Source organism: Neomonachus schauinslandi, chromosome 8, assembly GCF_002201575.2.
Source record: "Neomonachus schauinslandi chromosome 8, ASM220157v2, whole genome shotgun sequence".
Lineage (NCBI taxonomy): Eukaryota > Metazoa > Chordata > Mammalia > Carnivora > Phocidae > Neomonachus > Neomonachus schauinslandi.
In genome coordinates, this window is record NC_058410.1 from 9,748,124 (window position 1) to 9,762,132 (window position 14,009).

The 14,009-nt window shown below is 54.1% G+C and overlaps 1 protein-coding gene across 2 annotated transcripts in view; it reads right to left on the bottom strand.

The window, feature by feature from the left end:
• SYNJ2 (synaptojanin 2) overlaps positions 1 to 14,009 on the bottom strand; it is a 96,482-nt gene that overhangs the window by 50,504 nt on the left and 31,969 nt on the right. For both annotated transcript variants that reach the window (XM_044917357.1, XM_044917356.1), the window contains 3 exons: positions 11,524 to 11,794; positions 7,246 to 7,471; positions 97 to 180 (listed from right to left, as the gene is read on the bottom strand). In XM_044917357.1, the coding sequence (XP_044773292.1) occupies positions 97 to 180; positions 7,246 to 7,471; positions 11,524 to 11,794 (581 nt within the window). The remainder of the gene's footprint in view (positions 1 to 96; positions 181 to 7,245; positions 7,472 to 11,523; positions 11,795 to 14,009) is intronic.

Sequence of the window (14,009 nt, forward strand, 5' to 3'; positions counted from 1 at the left end):
AAAAAAAAAAAAAAAAAAAAAAAAAAAAAAAAAAAAGAAACAAACCATAGCTGTTCAGAAGAGAGAGGCAGGTGACTTACTTTTTTCATTACCTACCTGAAGCCCAGGCTGCTCCCAAAACAGTGGAACGGAGCCTCTGATCTGGACAAAAGACGACACTCCATCATCCATGTAAATCGTCTGCACCACAAGGAAACATAAAGGGAAAGTATTCCTCAATGCAACTGAATGTCCTGGGGCCGGGTAATGGGATCCGGCCGCCTGAGACCCGACACCAGCCCGAATGAAGGGCAGACAGCGGACTTCTGTGCCCTCGGCTCCCCTGGCCAGCCTGGCCTCGCTGTTCCCTGACCCAAGGCCAGCCCCGTGTGCTCACGGGCATGCTGATGGCTGACTAGCCTCCAAGGAGTCTGGAGTGGGCACAGGGCCTCCTGGGGAGAGCCGCAGCTGCCCGGGACTAAACACAGCCTTACCCAGCTCCCTGGAAAGCCCAGCAATGCCTCCCCGCTCCCCACAGTAGGAACAAAAGCAAATGTGCTCTGGAATTTAACTAAGACTTTCCTTAGAGCCCTCTATTTTCAGCTTGTCAACTAGCTAAGTAGCAGAGAGCAATTGCAAAGGGATGGATGAAACAAACAAGCTTTGGCCAAAAGACCCGGGTGGATCACACGAGTTACTGACACTGCACTTGACAACACAGGTCAAGACTTGACTTGAACTTGCAGTTGCTTCTGGCCCTATGCCACTGTGTTCTTAAACCCATCACTAAGTCAACATACATCGCACAGCCTCCACAGGCTTCCAGTGGGGAGCGCCTGCCTAGAAGCAGAGGATACTCACTCGCTAAAGAACAGACCTCCTCCCCCACCACACACACCGTTGCTTCGGGGTGTACCAGCTCATCTACCTGCAGCCCCCGCCGACATTGTATGCAAGGGAGTGTTACAGGGACGAGAAGTGCGGTCCTGAGCATCACGAGGGGAGGCTGCGGCGACTATCAGATGCACTGCCTTTTATCTGAGTAATTCTACCCTGGCCTGGCAGGGCCAGCCTGGGCTATGCTGCTGATCCTTTCCATTTCTTACCAGCCTACTCCCTTACAGGGTAGCTTTCTGTGCGGCCAGATCACGCTCAGATCACACATGCATTAGTAATTCTGCAGCGGCAGAGGACCTGAGCATCGGATGCACAGCTCCCTGGGACAACAGGAATTATGGGAGCCTGGCAGCTACAGAGTTGAGTTGAACTCCTTTGTCCAAAGGGAAAAGCACTGGGTTGAGAACTTGTCTGTTTCCAGATATGGACTACCAGCAAATTTGCTATGTCCTATTATTCTACTAAAAACAAAACAAAACAAAACAACATAAAAACCAAAAGCCAAAACCAGGAGCACCTGGATGGCTCAGTCCATTAAGCCTTCAGCTCGGGTCATTATCGCTGGGTCCTGGGATCAAGACCCACACTGGGCTCCCTGCTCAGCGGGTAGTCTGCTTCTCCCTCTGCCTCTGCCCCTCCACCCAGCTCGTGCTCATTCTCTCTCTCTCTCTCATAAATAAAATCTTAAAACAAACGACCAAAACCAGAAGAAAGTAGCAGATCGCTTAAACTAATGTAGGCACATTGACTACAGGGAGATGAACAGCTTACAGGTCCAGATTAGTGAGAAAGAAACCAATTTTAGCCAACATTTCTCTATAAGGATAGCCCTTAACAGTGCCAGGACCTCATTTAAGCTATGGAACTATTACCCTTCACTTTAACACGTGCTAAATGAGTTACTTCTAGCATCAGACCACACCCCTCTTGAGACGGAACTTGCCCAGGCAGAACAGGCTTCAGAAAATACCCCCCAGGAGGCCCGACACTCCAGACCCCACCCCTGGGACAGGAAGAAAAGATGCCTCTGATTTCTCCACTCCTCCCTCCCACATGAAGATATTCCAGTTCTGCGTCCCATTCATCATCAGGACCACCTTCTTTGTTGCCAAGGTGATAAGACAAAGCCAGCAGTGGATTTGTGGTGCTTTCCTTCCCTAGCTAAAGAACAGAGGTTTTAATACTTCTGGCAGACTCAATGCCTCGCCTCCCAGAAGCGGTTTTCACAGAGGGCATCGGGATCCTGGGGGGGAGGGGAGAGGAGGGTGGAGCAGGGAAGCGGGTCAGCTCATGGGCTCTGGGACAGCACCTTCTACCTGCCAGCTCCCATGTGCCCTGCAGGGTGACCCTGGGCACGTTCTTTAACCACTTTGGGCCTCAGTTTCCCTCTCTTGGTGAAGTTACTGTTACCTGGTCACAGGGAGGAGTGAGTGAGTAATGAGGGAAGGTGATCCCAGTGCAGGGCGGTGGTTCACTGCTCTTGAGGGCAGGAGAGCACTGCCCAGGAGTGTGGATGAGGCCCCTGCAAAGGACTGACAGAGTGGGCAGGGGTCAGAGCACTGGGGGGGGGGCAGGGCTTAGGCTGTGGGGAGAGGGACTATAGGGGCACACAAGGGGTGGGAGGTTGTCCACCATGGCTGAGCGGTGGGGAGCCCAAGCTGGGCCTGGGACACCCTGGCCTTGGCAAGCCAGTGGCCCCTTTCATGGAGTGGTGGGAGCAGAAACCCAAGGACCCTAAAAAGAAAGAGATAATGCAGGGAGACTCGCAAGCCAGCAGATACTCTTTTCTCTGAAAGGCTTTTGCTCAACTTCCATTTCCAGGTGAGGTGTTTGCAAACCAGTGTTCTTCAAGTCTGCTGCATTCCTGGGAAGACACGCAGACATCCTCGCCTTCCCGGATTGATCAGTGGCCTTATCTTCAATAGCCAAATACTTTTCCTCTTCTTTTTTTTCTTTTGGTAGACCAAAGGGACTTTTTGGGGTTTGTTTTTCTGCATGGTGAGTCACGGCTGCAGAGCAGTCCTACCATGTATGACTCACAGCAGAGCCGAAAGGACTCCAGGCTTCTTCCCAGGAAGACGGAGATGAGGTCCATACCTGCACACATGCGTGCACCACACACACACACACACACAAATGCACACACACAAAACACCCCCCACAAACACACACTCACACACCACACACCAATGCACACACCTGTGTGTGCACACACACACACGAACCCTCCCCCCGAACATGCACACTTACTCACTACACAGGCATGTGCACAAACACGTGCACACACACACGGCCTGCCTTGGAGGAGAAAGCTTGTTCATTCCTCTTCGGAAAAATGTTAAAGCAAGGCAGAGTGGGTGGTGCTGAAAACATCTCCCTCTTCTGGCTCCCTGAACATTTAATTTAGGAAGGACCCCGCCTCAGGGGACCCACCTGCTCTCTATCTAGTCCCACCATTTGCAAAGGGGCACAGCACAACAATTCGTCAGCCACCTTCAAGCATTTAGTGAAGGACTCCCACTCCCACATGGCCACAGGCTGGGGTCTGAAGAACCTCACTTCTGTAGCAGGGGCCTGGGATCCATGGGCAACTGCCCAGAGGAGCCAAGCAGACCCAGCTGAGACCCCTTCCTGCTGCAGCCCAGCACCCACTTTCCTCCAAGATGCTGCCTGCCACTCTCTGGTGAGGAGCCCACATTCCAAAGCCTGCCCTTCTTCCAAGGTCAGGTCACAAAGCAGGCAACACCATGCTACCGGAACGAACCAACCCCACTCTGCCCACGGCATCACTTTGATTCGAAGGCCTCAGGAAGCAATGCACACTCTGCCGTCACCCTGAGCAAAGCCACCAAGACTGCAGGCAGGTGCACGCTACCCCATAGCACCATCCTTTCCCAGGCCGGACAGTCTCGGTTCCACAAACGCCAGGGAGCGGGCCATGCGGGCTCCCGGGGGTGACTCCTCTAGGCCCCCATCACATCCCCGCAGCCCCCGATGGGCCAACTTCAACAGGGTTTTAGCAGGTTTCCCGGACGGTTACTGTGTGGCTCCCCCTCCCAAGCTGCCCCCGAGCGCACAGATGCCCGCAGGCTGCGCATCCTCCCCGGGCGCTCGTACCCAGCAGCCCCCTCACCAGCAGGTGGCGGAGGGAGGAAGGCAGAGGTGTGCTTGGCAGGAACACTGCTTACATGTATACTCCACTTAGGAAAAGGTTTTTGTTAAAAACAAACAACTCAGATCAACCTAAGCCCTTCTATTGCTACCAAGTGCTGTCAACAAAACCATTCCACGACTGCAGAGACAGAGAAGATGGCTGTCTTGGACAAGCGGGAGCAACACGAGATTCTCGTCTCTCGGGGAGCAGCTTCTTTCCTTCAGCCCTGGCCGCTCATCCTGCCTCTGAAAACATTTCAGGAAAGGGGACGACGCGCCTATGGCGGATGCCACCTCTTCGGGAAGTGGCTGAACCCCCGTCCGGGCTGCGCTGGCTCCCAGGGCACGGTCAGGGTGTCCCTCGGCCGGATGCTTTCCTCGGAAGCGCACGCCTTCACTCCTGCCCCCCCACGGCGGCCCCACGTGGTGCTGTGTGCGTCCATGAGCACCGACGGAGGGGGGCACTCCCAGGACGGTGAAGGTGCCTGTCCTGTTCCTGCTGCCTCCCTGCCTGGGCAGGCTCACAACCACACTCAGCTGGGGGGCTCAGAGTCCGCCCCCCTGTTGCCAACGAGGACACACCTGGAGTCGGCTCTGGAACTGACTCCTCCCTGCACCTGGGGGTGGCCTTCTCTGCCACTCCCACCCCTGGCCCCACACCACGGTGGTCACACTGTCTGAGGGCTCTCGGAAGGCATGAATCATCCTGGGAGAGCATGTGGTCTGTTGGGAGTAGCCCCACAGAGAACTGCTTTGGGGGCAAGGCCACCATGACCCCCTTGCCCCGTTACACGTCTGGTAAAAACAAAATCACCACGGGCCCAAGGAGCCATGCTGGTCCCGGATGAGGGCCACATTCACCGCCCATCTCTGAGGGAACAGCAGATGGGGGTGTCTGGCTGCCTGTCGGCTTGTCTGATGCTTCTAGAGCAAGGTTGGGCTGAGGGTTTCATCAAGAAGACCTCTGTCTGATCCCGAGTCCAGAAGAGGAAAGGGGAGAGAAAGCATGAACTAGGAAGACCGCAAAGGCTGCATGAACCAGGAAATCCCTCCCCGATCCTGAGAAGGGAGGCAGGTGGAGGCCATTTAAATAGCATGGGGCTGCAGGCTCCAGGAGCCAGAGGGCAGGCGGGTGGTGTCTCTGAGGCCTTGCTGGGCCGGCCACAAGGAAACAAGGTCCCTGTCTCTGAGCCCGAGCAGTTGGGCACATGGGACAAATGCCAGTCACCAGGCCCACATAGATGAAATAACCAGAGCAAAGTCCCCAGCCCTAGTCTGTAGAAAAATGAGAAAAGCAAGCACAGTATCAAGATTTTTCAAAAAGCTAAATGTACTGCATTTAAAGCACTGTCCCTTAACACTGAATTATGTCTCTATGGGTTCACCTGTGTCCCCCAAAAAGATATGTTGAAATCCTAATCCCCAGCACCTCGGAATGTGACCTTATTTGGAGATGCGGTTAAGATGGGACACACTGGACAGGGTGGGTCTCCTCGTTAAAGGGGAGAGGGCACCACATGGAGGTGAGGCAGAGATGAATGAGAGGGCTGCCACAAGGGGGCCCCCAGAGCTGGAAGAGGCAGGAAGGATCCTCCTCTAGGTGCTTCAGAGGGAGCATGGTCCTGCCAACACCCAGAGTTCGGACCTTTGGCCTCCAGAACCGTGAGACAATAAATAATAGTTGTTTTAAGCCCTGTCTGCGGCACTTTGTTCAGATTTGCAGTGTTAAAATGCCCATCTCTCAGGAACAACAGTGATAGGGAGGGCAGGTGCTTTTCCAATGACTTACTTGATAAGGATACAATAGATGAGACCCCAATTTTTAAAAAATATGGTTGAAACTCACAACTCTGGGAAGCACCAAACAAGAAGAGTAAATAAGGGACTATCTACCCAAAAGCTGGATGGAGAGCAAGGCTGGGGCCACGCTCCAGTGCCGCGGATGAAAACCTCTTCCATCTGCTTCAGTTACCAGGTTCAGGGGGCATGGGCATTTTTGATTTGTACAAATACACTTAGCACCTCTGGCCCCCAGTTCCTGGCACAGCGCTCAGCCCCTGGCAGGCGATAAACAATAACGATCTGTTGAACGCACTGATTCAAAGGCTCATCACAGAAGGATAAGCATCAGGATGGGACGCGGTAATGCAGGCGGGGCCATGCAAACGAAAGGAAGTACTTTCCATCACACGGACATGAGCAAGAAAAGAGAAAATGTCCTCCATCTTGGGGCCACATTTTCTCTGACATTTTTAGCCAGATATTATTTATATCCAGGAGAGCAGACAGAATGAACAGCCGTCATAGGCAAGATGCGGCTCATCGGAAAGCTCCCGTTCCAAAGTCCTCCTCCTCAGCATCTGACTCCAAGAGGACCTCCTCACCTTAAGCCCAAGCAGGGGGCAGCTCACACACAGAAAGCAGGTGCTCAGATCTGCGCTGAATTAAACTGGCTCACGTGCTGGTAGAAAACACCTCTCACGGCTGCAAGAAGGAGGGGATGCAAAGCCACATCGAGGCTAATAAACAGGCTGTTTGCAGCTGCCACCCACAGCTGCGCGGCCCCTGTGCCTTTCATGGGGCTTGCCTTTCTTACAATTTATTCCACCTGTCAGTCTACAAGGTGGCCTTAGCCTACAGATTTGCAACCTACAGAGAAAAAAAACCAATGTAAGACAGCATCTCTGGGAATGAGTTAGGGGGGAAAAAAATGAGAGATTAAGCAGATGGTTATATTCATGGAAGCTGAAAGCAAGTGCCGCTGAACACGCAGATTTTGCAACTCCCAGGTGCTAAGACATGCTCCGGTTGATTTAGAATAAAAAATGGTTTCTCCTCTCATCCTTGCTTTACTGATCTACTTTTTGTCTTAAGAAGATTTGCCAACCCTGCTGGTTCATCCATCGCCTGCCCTCTGAAATAACTATCACCCTTTATGACCATAGCAAAAATTCCTGCTTCCTTTTAGCTGAAAGTACCTCGGGGAAGCAGTATTACCCCAGCAAAAGTGTATCAAGAAAGACAGCCCAGGCCAACTGGAAGCCACATCTGCAGGCAGAGCCCCGATGACTCTGTTCTCTCATCAGAGGGAGAAGCCACGATCACCAGAAACGACCTCCAATATGCCTGGACCTCTTCTGCCCCAAATGGAAACGCACGTGCACAGCCGGGTCCCCTCCAAACCACCAGGCGCCACCGACCGGCCCCGGCACTGACCTGCTCAGTCTCCACGAAGTTGGACACGTGGCCATCGTCGTTCACGCCGCGGGTGTGGAAGCGAGCGCCGGCGCGCTCGCAGCTGATGCGGGAGATGAGGCAGGCCTTGGCCTGCTTGTGCGAGGCGTACACCGTGCGGATGGACACCACGCCGCAGATGACCTTCAGCAGCCAGTCGCAGCAGCTCACCTGGTGCTGCCTCAGGGGCACGTGCAGCAGCTGGTTCCTGCAAAACAGAGCCCCACAGCGGCTCGGGTCACAGCGCATCCTCCAGGTACCACTGCGCCCAAGCGAGTGGGGAGGGGCAGGTGCACGGCTGGGGGGGGGCGGGGCGGGGGAGGCACCCGCAGTGGCCTCGGTGCTGGGGATCCGGGGCCGGGAGGTTCACATGCTTCTGTGATGCCCCCCCACCCCAGCCCTGCGCTCCAAGCAGCAGGACAGTGGAGGCTGCGCAGTATCAACCGAGGCATCCTTCCCAAAACCACTGCGGGCATCAGTATCAGCGAATGAAAAGCCCGGCGGGGAGTGTGAGCCAACCACCACCTTCCAGCGAACATGGGAGGAGCCTCCCTTTAAACCCCCCGCCTCCACATTTTTAAATCAGAAATCCCATCAGTAAAAAATTTAATCATAGGTTTTGTAATTAAATAATAAATGATAAAAATAATCATTAAATATATGCGTGCTTATTTAAATGACATACATATCCCATGAGGTATATATAGCCTATCCCCATGAGAGCACTAGGAAGCAATCCAAAATAAAGAAAAAAAGATGAGACAAGGGGCACCTGGGTGGCTCAGTCAGTTAAGTGTCTGCCTTTGGCTCAGGTCGGATCCCAGGGTCCTGGGATTGAGCCTGCGCTGGGCTCCCTGCTCAGTGGGGAGTCTGCTTCTCCCTCTGCCTCCCTTCCCCCCTGCTTGTACTCTCTCTCAAATAAATAAAATATTTTTTATAAAAAGGATGAGACTAAAATAAGAGCAATGAAAGTTCCAGTATTTCGTCCCCATATCTGGTGGATTGTTCTGGGGCTCTGGGGACCCCTGGTGTCCATGATGATAAGGATAGGGATAAAAGCACATTTAGCAAATGCACCGAGCACCACTCTTAAGTGCTTTGGGATGGATTAACTCACTTCATCCTCCAAAGGCCCTATGTGAAAGGTATTATCATTCAGCCCATCTTACAGATAAAGAAACCGAGGCACAGGGAAGTGAAGGACTTGCCCAAGGTCTGGGAGCCAGTAAGCGGCAGCGAGGAGCTGGGGGCCTGCGCTCTTTACTGGCCCCGCCAGCCCCAGACCTACCTCCTCTCTCACTGAAGGCCCCACAAGTACCAGCAGCACCTGCGCTCGCCACCACCTCCCCTTGCTCGCTCCGCTTCCCCAACACCCACTCGACCTTACTCGGCCCCAGCCGCCACTCTGAGAAGGAGGCCTCGGAGGGGTGCCAGGACCCTGACACTGCAGGCCGAGCTCCATTCGCGGTGCTCAGGGGACCCGCACAGCACCTTCCGGGGCCTCTCGGACACTCCCAGGGAGGCAGGAACCTTCCCAGAAGGCTCTCTCCCACAGGGTATTAAGCAAATCTAGATCACAATGCCCTATTTGTTTAAAAAAGGCAGCACTGTTCTGCCCTAGAGCCTTCCTCAGAGATAGCAGCCTTCTCTTATTTCTTCAGAAGTACCTTGTGAGCCCTGATGTCTCAGGTGGCTTCTCCAAGCAGCAAGGCTCCCAAGGTCTCAGGCCAGCCTCCCCAACCGTCGCTGAGGAACCCCACCCCTCAGGGAGCGGCCACGTGGGGCCCCCTTCTGAGCCTTCCTAGCCACTGTGCCTGTCCGCCTGAAAAATGATGATCACAGGGCACTCCTTTACAAAAACACGTTTTCCTCTTCTGAATCACTCTCCAAAATTCAGATGATGAACCAGCTTTAGTAACAAATTAAATCTGCATTTGGCATCAAGGCAAAGCCTCCGGAATATTCCAGTCTCCCAGCCACACAGCTATGGCCGCCATCAGTCACCAGGGGTCAGGCAAAGGAGCCTGTTGCCAAACAGTCGACTCTGAATCCCTGTTTGTAGCCACACTGATCTGGCGCGCTGTATGAGGACAGCTCTTCTCCTCAGAGGAAGGGACCCAGATCTATAAAGGAAAACTATTGTGAGTTTCCTCCCAGGCTCGCATTCCACTGGGAAGCACTTCTCGGTGGGGTCCATCAGCAGCCCGGAAAAACAACTTCACACCGCCCTACACCCCGCCCCCCATTCACCACCCACGTTCCGTATTGACCCCATCTGACTCCAGATGTGGGTCCAGACCTGGAACACGGCACCCCCGAATGGTGGCTTTAGCAACCAAGCCCGTGACTGCTCGGTCGGGGCTGACTCAGTTGTGGTCAGTTCCGTGGGCGCCGCCCAAACACCACACCCAGTGGCCTGGCACCCTCCAGACTGCCGCTTCCTCTCAGCTCAAGATACAGTCTGGCGTCCACCTGGGGCTTGCCCCCTCCCCAGCCCCCCCTCAGCCTCCACCTCGTGATCTGCACCCTTCCTGCTGTTCTCGGGGGGGCCCCAGGTCTCCAGCCCCACAGCTCGCAGAAGAAAGCCTGACAAAAGCAGTCACAAAGGCCACCCGGTTCCCCAGGCATCCCCTACCGTCCTAAGATGTTGCCAAGGAATGTCATGGCCTCTGAGACCTCTCCTTGCCCACCGGTCCCTGTTGGAAGTGGCTCCGTGGCCTTAGCACAGATAGCGCTCAGAATCCACAGCCCTTGCCTCCCTAACTTCAGCAGACTTCAGGGGCACCAGCTCGTCCCTGCACAATGGACTTAGTGATTCACAGAAACACCATCCCCGGGACCTGTTTCTCAGAGAGGGGTCCTCAAACCCCAGGACAGGAGGCACCGTGGTCACCTGGCTGGAAATGCTGAGTGTCCACCCCCCCGCCCCCCACCCAAACTGGCTGAGTCAGAATCGGCATTTGAACAAGATCAGCAGGAGATTCACAGGTATTTTCAAGTTTGAGCACATTACTGCCCCAAGAACTCAACCAAACCAGAGGGTCCAAGAGGGCCTGGGGGTAGGGAATGCCGAGGCGCATGGCAGGATATGGTGAAGGCTCTTTCTCCAAACAGAAGTCGGGCCAGGGGTGGGGGGCCTGAAGCACCAAGGAAAAAAAACATTTTTGCAGTGAAGGAGACCTACGAGTTTCTGGGTTTGGGCACATGGAGGGAGGGAGGCAGGCATAAATAAAGGATCTAAGTAAGCCTCACCAACTCTGTCTTAGGGCTGGAAAACGGGTGGTTCCAAAGGGCCAGCACTGGAATTCTAAGAACATTCAGTATATGAGGCAAATTGGAGCAATTTCTATGGCACGATTTTCATCATGTCGGCTTGATTCACTTCTTACACGTCTCCTGGCAAATCTGAAGGCTACAGCAGTTGACAACCCAGGCCTGGCACCCGTCAATGTAAGTCACTGCACCACCCCTTCCCAACAGGATTTGCCAGGGTCATGACCCCCAGCGTCCGGAAAGAGCTGTAGATAATTTACATATTTATACAGTCATCCACACCTAGCTGTGTCCATGAAGGAGCACCCGAATAACCCTCAACATACAGAAATCCAGGCACCTTGGTCTGGGCTTCAGGATATGTCTTATCACATGATTACACGTCATCTTGGCAGGCTGACTCAGTTTCCCCATTGTCGGAGGAGCTGGTTTGGCTTGGTGATTAACAGTACAGGATCTGGAGCCAGAATGCCTGGGTTCGAATTCCCTCACTTGTTCAAGCCTCAGTCTCCTTATCTGTAAAATGGGCATAACAAATAGACCCTACCTCATAGGTTACTATGAGGATTCTGAGTTATTACCAGCAGGGAACTTATTAGAACATGAGCACCGTATATAAGCAGTAGTAAATGTGTGTGCACCAGAGGGTAACCAGGATCGCTGAGAGGATCACAGGAGCATTGAGCACGGCCCAGCACTTAGGAAGACCCGGTAGATGTTGGCTCTTATGCTCTTTACTTATGGAGAGTTTCTTTTCTAAATCTATATTAGACCACTTTGAACACCTTCTCTGAGCCCAGAGAGGGGATGGGGGGTTAGCTTTCTTCTCACTGTGTTGAGAGCAACTGGGCTCTCAGAGGTACCCCAGGATGATGTAAAGCAGAGAACAAGGACACAGGTGCCAATCAGAGCCCACCCTCCATGTGACCCAAGGGGGACGGGGATGGGGGGGCGGCAGGGTGGTAGGAGATGACCCAGGGCCCTCACCAAAAGAAGGAGCTCCCCCACTCGTAGCTGTCATGGCCCTGCTTCTGTGCCCGGACGGTGAGGTCGAAGCTGGACCCATCACTGGGCCACGAGAAGTAGAAGACCCCCGAGTTGAGGATCTTCCTCAAGGCTGTGAGGCGATCCTCCTCCTTGGCCTCCTCCTGTAGAGGGTAAAAGTCGGTGGCGGTGATTTTGTAGATTTCAGCCTCTGGAATTCTGCCCACCGATGTGCAGCCTGTCACCAAAACCAGGAAGCTCAGGGAAGCGCCACCTGGAAGGGAAACAGACAAGGGGGCTTAGCACCACACTGAGCCGGAGCAGCCCAGAGCCGAGCAGGGGACAAGCTCCCACAATGCCACTGCAACCACGCAGCTGTGTTTGCTCCCTTGCAGCCCCAGGAATCTGTCACCTGAGCCGGAAGCCCGGTGCCTGGTTGTCCGAGGGTGGCCTCTGATCAGCAGCGGCATCACCACCTGGGAGCCCACTGGAACTGCGAATTCTTGGTCCCATCCAGACCGCGGGGCCAGGGGCCAGCCACCTGAGCTGTAACAAGCAGCCAGGCCATCCTGCTGCCCACCAGCCTGAGGGTCACTGGCCTGGAGCCTTCCTGGCCCTACAGCCTCTCCCGCTATCTGCCACCCAAAGCCTTGCAAATCCGCCCTCTCCACGAAGCCTCAGGCACCACCTGGCTCAGGGCCCCCCAGTGGGGTCAGTCCTCCAAGCTCAGCCACCGGAGTAGCCTCTCGAAGTGGCCTGCTGGAAGACCTCCCTCTCTGCTTAAATCCTTCCACAGCTCCCACCTCCCTCAGGGGGGGGGTGTGGAACCAACGAGGCGACCATATTGGCTCATATCCCACCTCCCCAGGCAGATTATCAGGAAACTACTTTAAAGCAACTACTTTAAAGAATAAGGCAGTTATGCTGTGGACAGTGATCACTGTCGGGGGGCTGAGTTTCTTAAGCAGGATAAGTGTCATTTCTGGAAGACAGGTGGGGTTTGTGTGGGCTTGATGTCCCTGAATTATAGCCTCACAAACACAAACATTCCCATAGCCTGTGCTCGAACCAATGCCCAGGCATCCCCTCTGCCTCTGTCGCTGTGCTCAGAGCAGGGAAAGCGGAGTTCAAGAACAACCAGTGGCGTGGCCAGGGGACAGCCCCTGCGGGCTAGGCTGCGAGCCCCAGAGGGGATTCTGTAGAGAGTGGGGTCAAGGTGAAGCGTGGAAAACTAAGTCTCTCCACCCAAGTTGTGGAGTGGATTTCGAGCAGCACTTCCTCAACAGCCCCTGCGTGGCGGGACCGAGTCCCTGGCAAGAGTCCCGGGTGGCTCTGAAGACAGTAGGCATTTCCTGTGCAGGGCAGTGGCCCGGGGGAGGCTCGGGAGGGGCGGCTGCAGCAGGCATGAAAACGCTCTTAAAATAAATGAGAATTGGAGCTCCTGAGTCCTGGGACGAGGGGCTCAGGGGAAGGCACAGGTAAATTTTTAAAAATCCACCCTAGGAGCGCACTGGAACCAAGCACTTTGATGACAACGGACTCTCAGGTCCTGGTGTTTCCCGGGCACCAGACACCGTTCCGTGACCTTCCTCTCAACAAGCCCATGGGCGGGGAGGAGGTACCACTCTTAGCCCCATTTCACAGAGAGGCAGTTGGAGGCACAGAGCGGTTAAGAAGACTGCCCAAGGTGACCCAGCGGGGGAGCTGGGATTTGAACCCACTTTCGGGCTCTACCGCCTGGGAAGTTACTCAGACCAAGTCTGCTTCCAGAGCCGGCACTCTTTACCTGGATCCTCGCTGAAGGATGGCCCACGTGCCTGACGAGGCTGCCATTTCACACGCGAGGGACTGTCCCCTGGGGGAGCTGAATCATCTGCCCAAGTGCGCGGCCAGTCTGTGTTGGACCCACAGTGCAAAGGCGGTGGGTCTCACGTCCCCGGCTCCCTCGGGCCCCCAGGTCTGGCGGTCTCCAGTCCCACCGGCTTACCGTCTCACTAGGCGTGTGGCTGACTAACGTACCATTTGCTCATCTGACACCACAAGTTTTCATCATTAGTTCAAACGGTTGTGAATAATATATTTTCCAGCATATGCTAAATATTGACGTGTAAAAATAAAACTGTTGTGGGCCTCTTTACCAGGATCCAGTAGAATCTAGACTCTGGTTTGATCAAGGAATGCATGAATAAGTTCTTCTTGAACAGATGGGATTTTCCTCGTATTTCCACTCCACGTCCCCCAGGCCTGGTATTCTTGGCTGGGAGGAAACTGATCCTGCCTTACTAAAAACAAAGCCTAGGTCTTGTGAATTTCACCCTAATGTCACATATTTTGTGCTTCTGTGTCTCTTGACCCGACTGTGCGGCAGTTTGATCCTAACGCTCGAAGTGTTTAAAAGACCTGAGTTATCACTGCAATGATTTTTAGTACAAAATTGGTCAAACACTATAAACACAATGCTTTGCTAAACATGATTTAACATAGAAAAT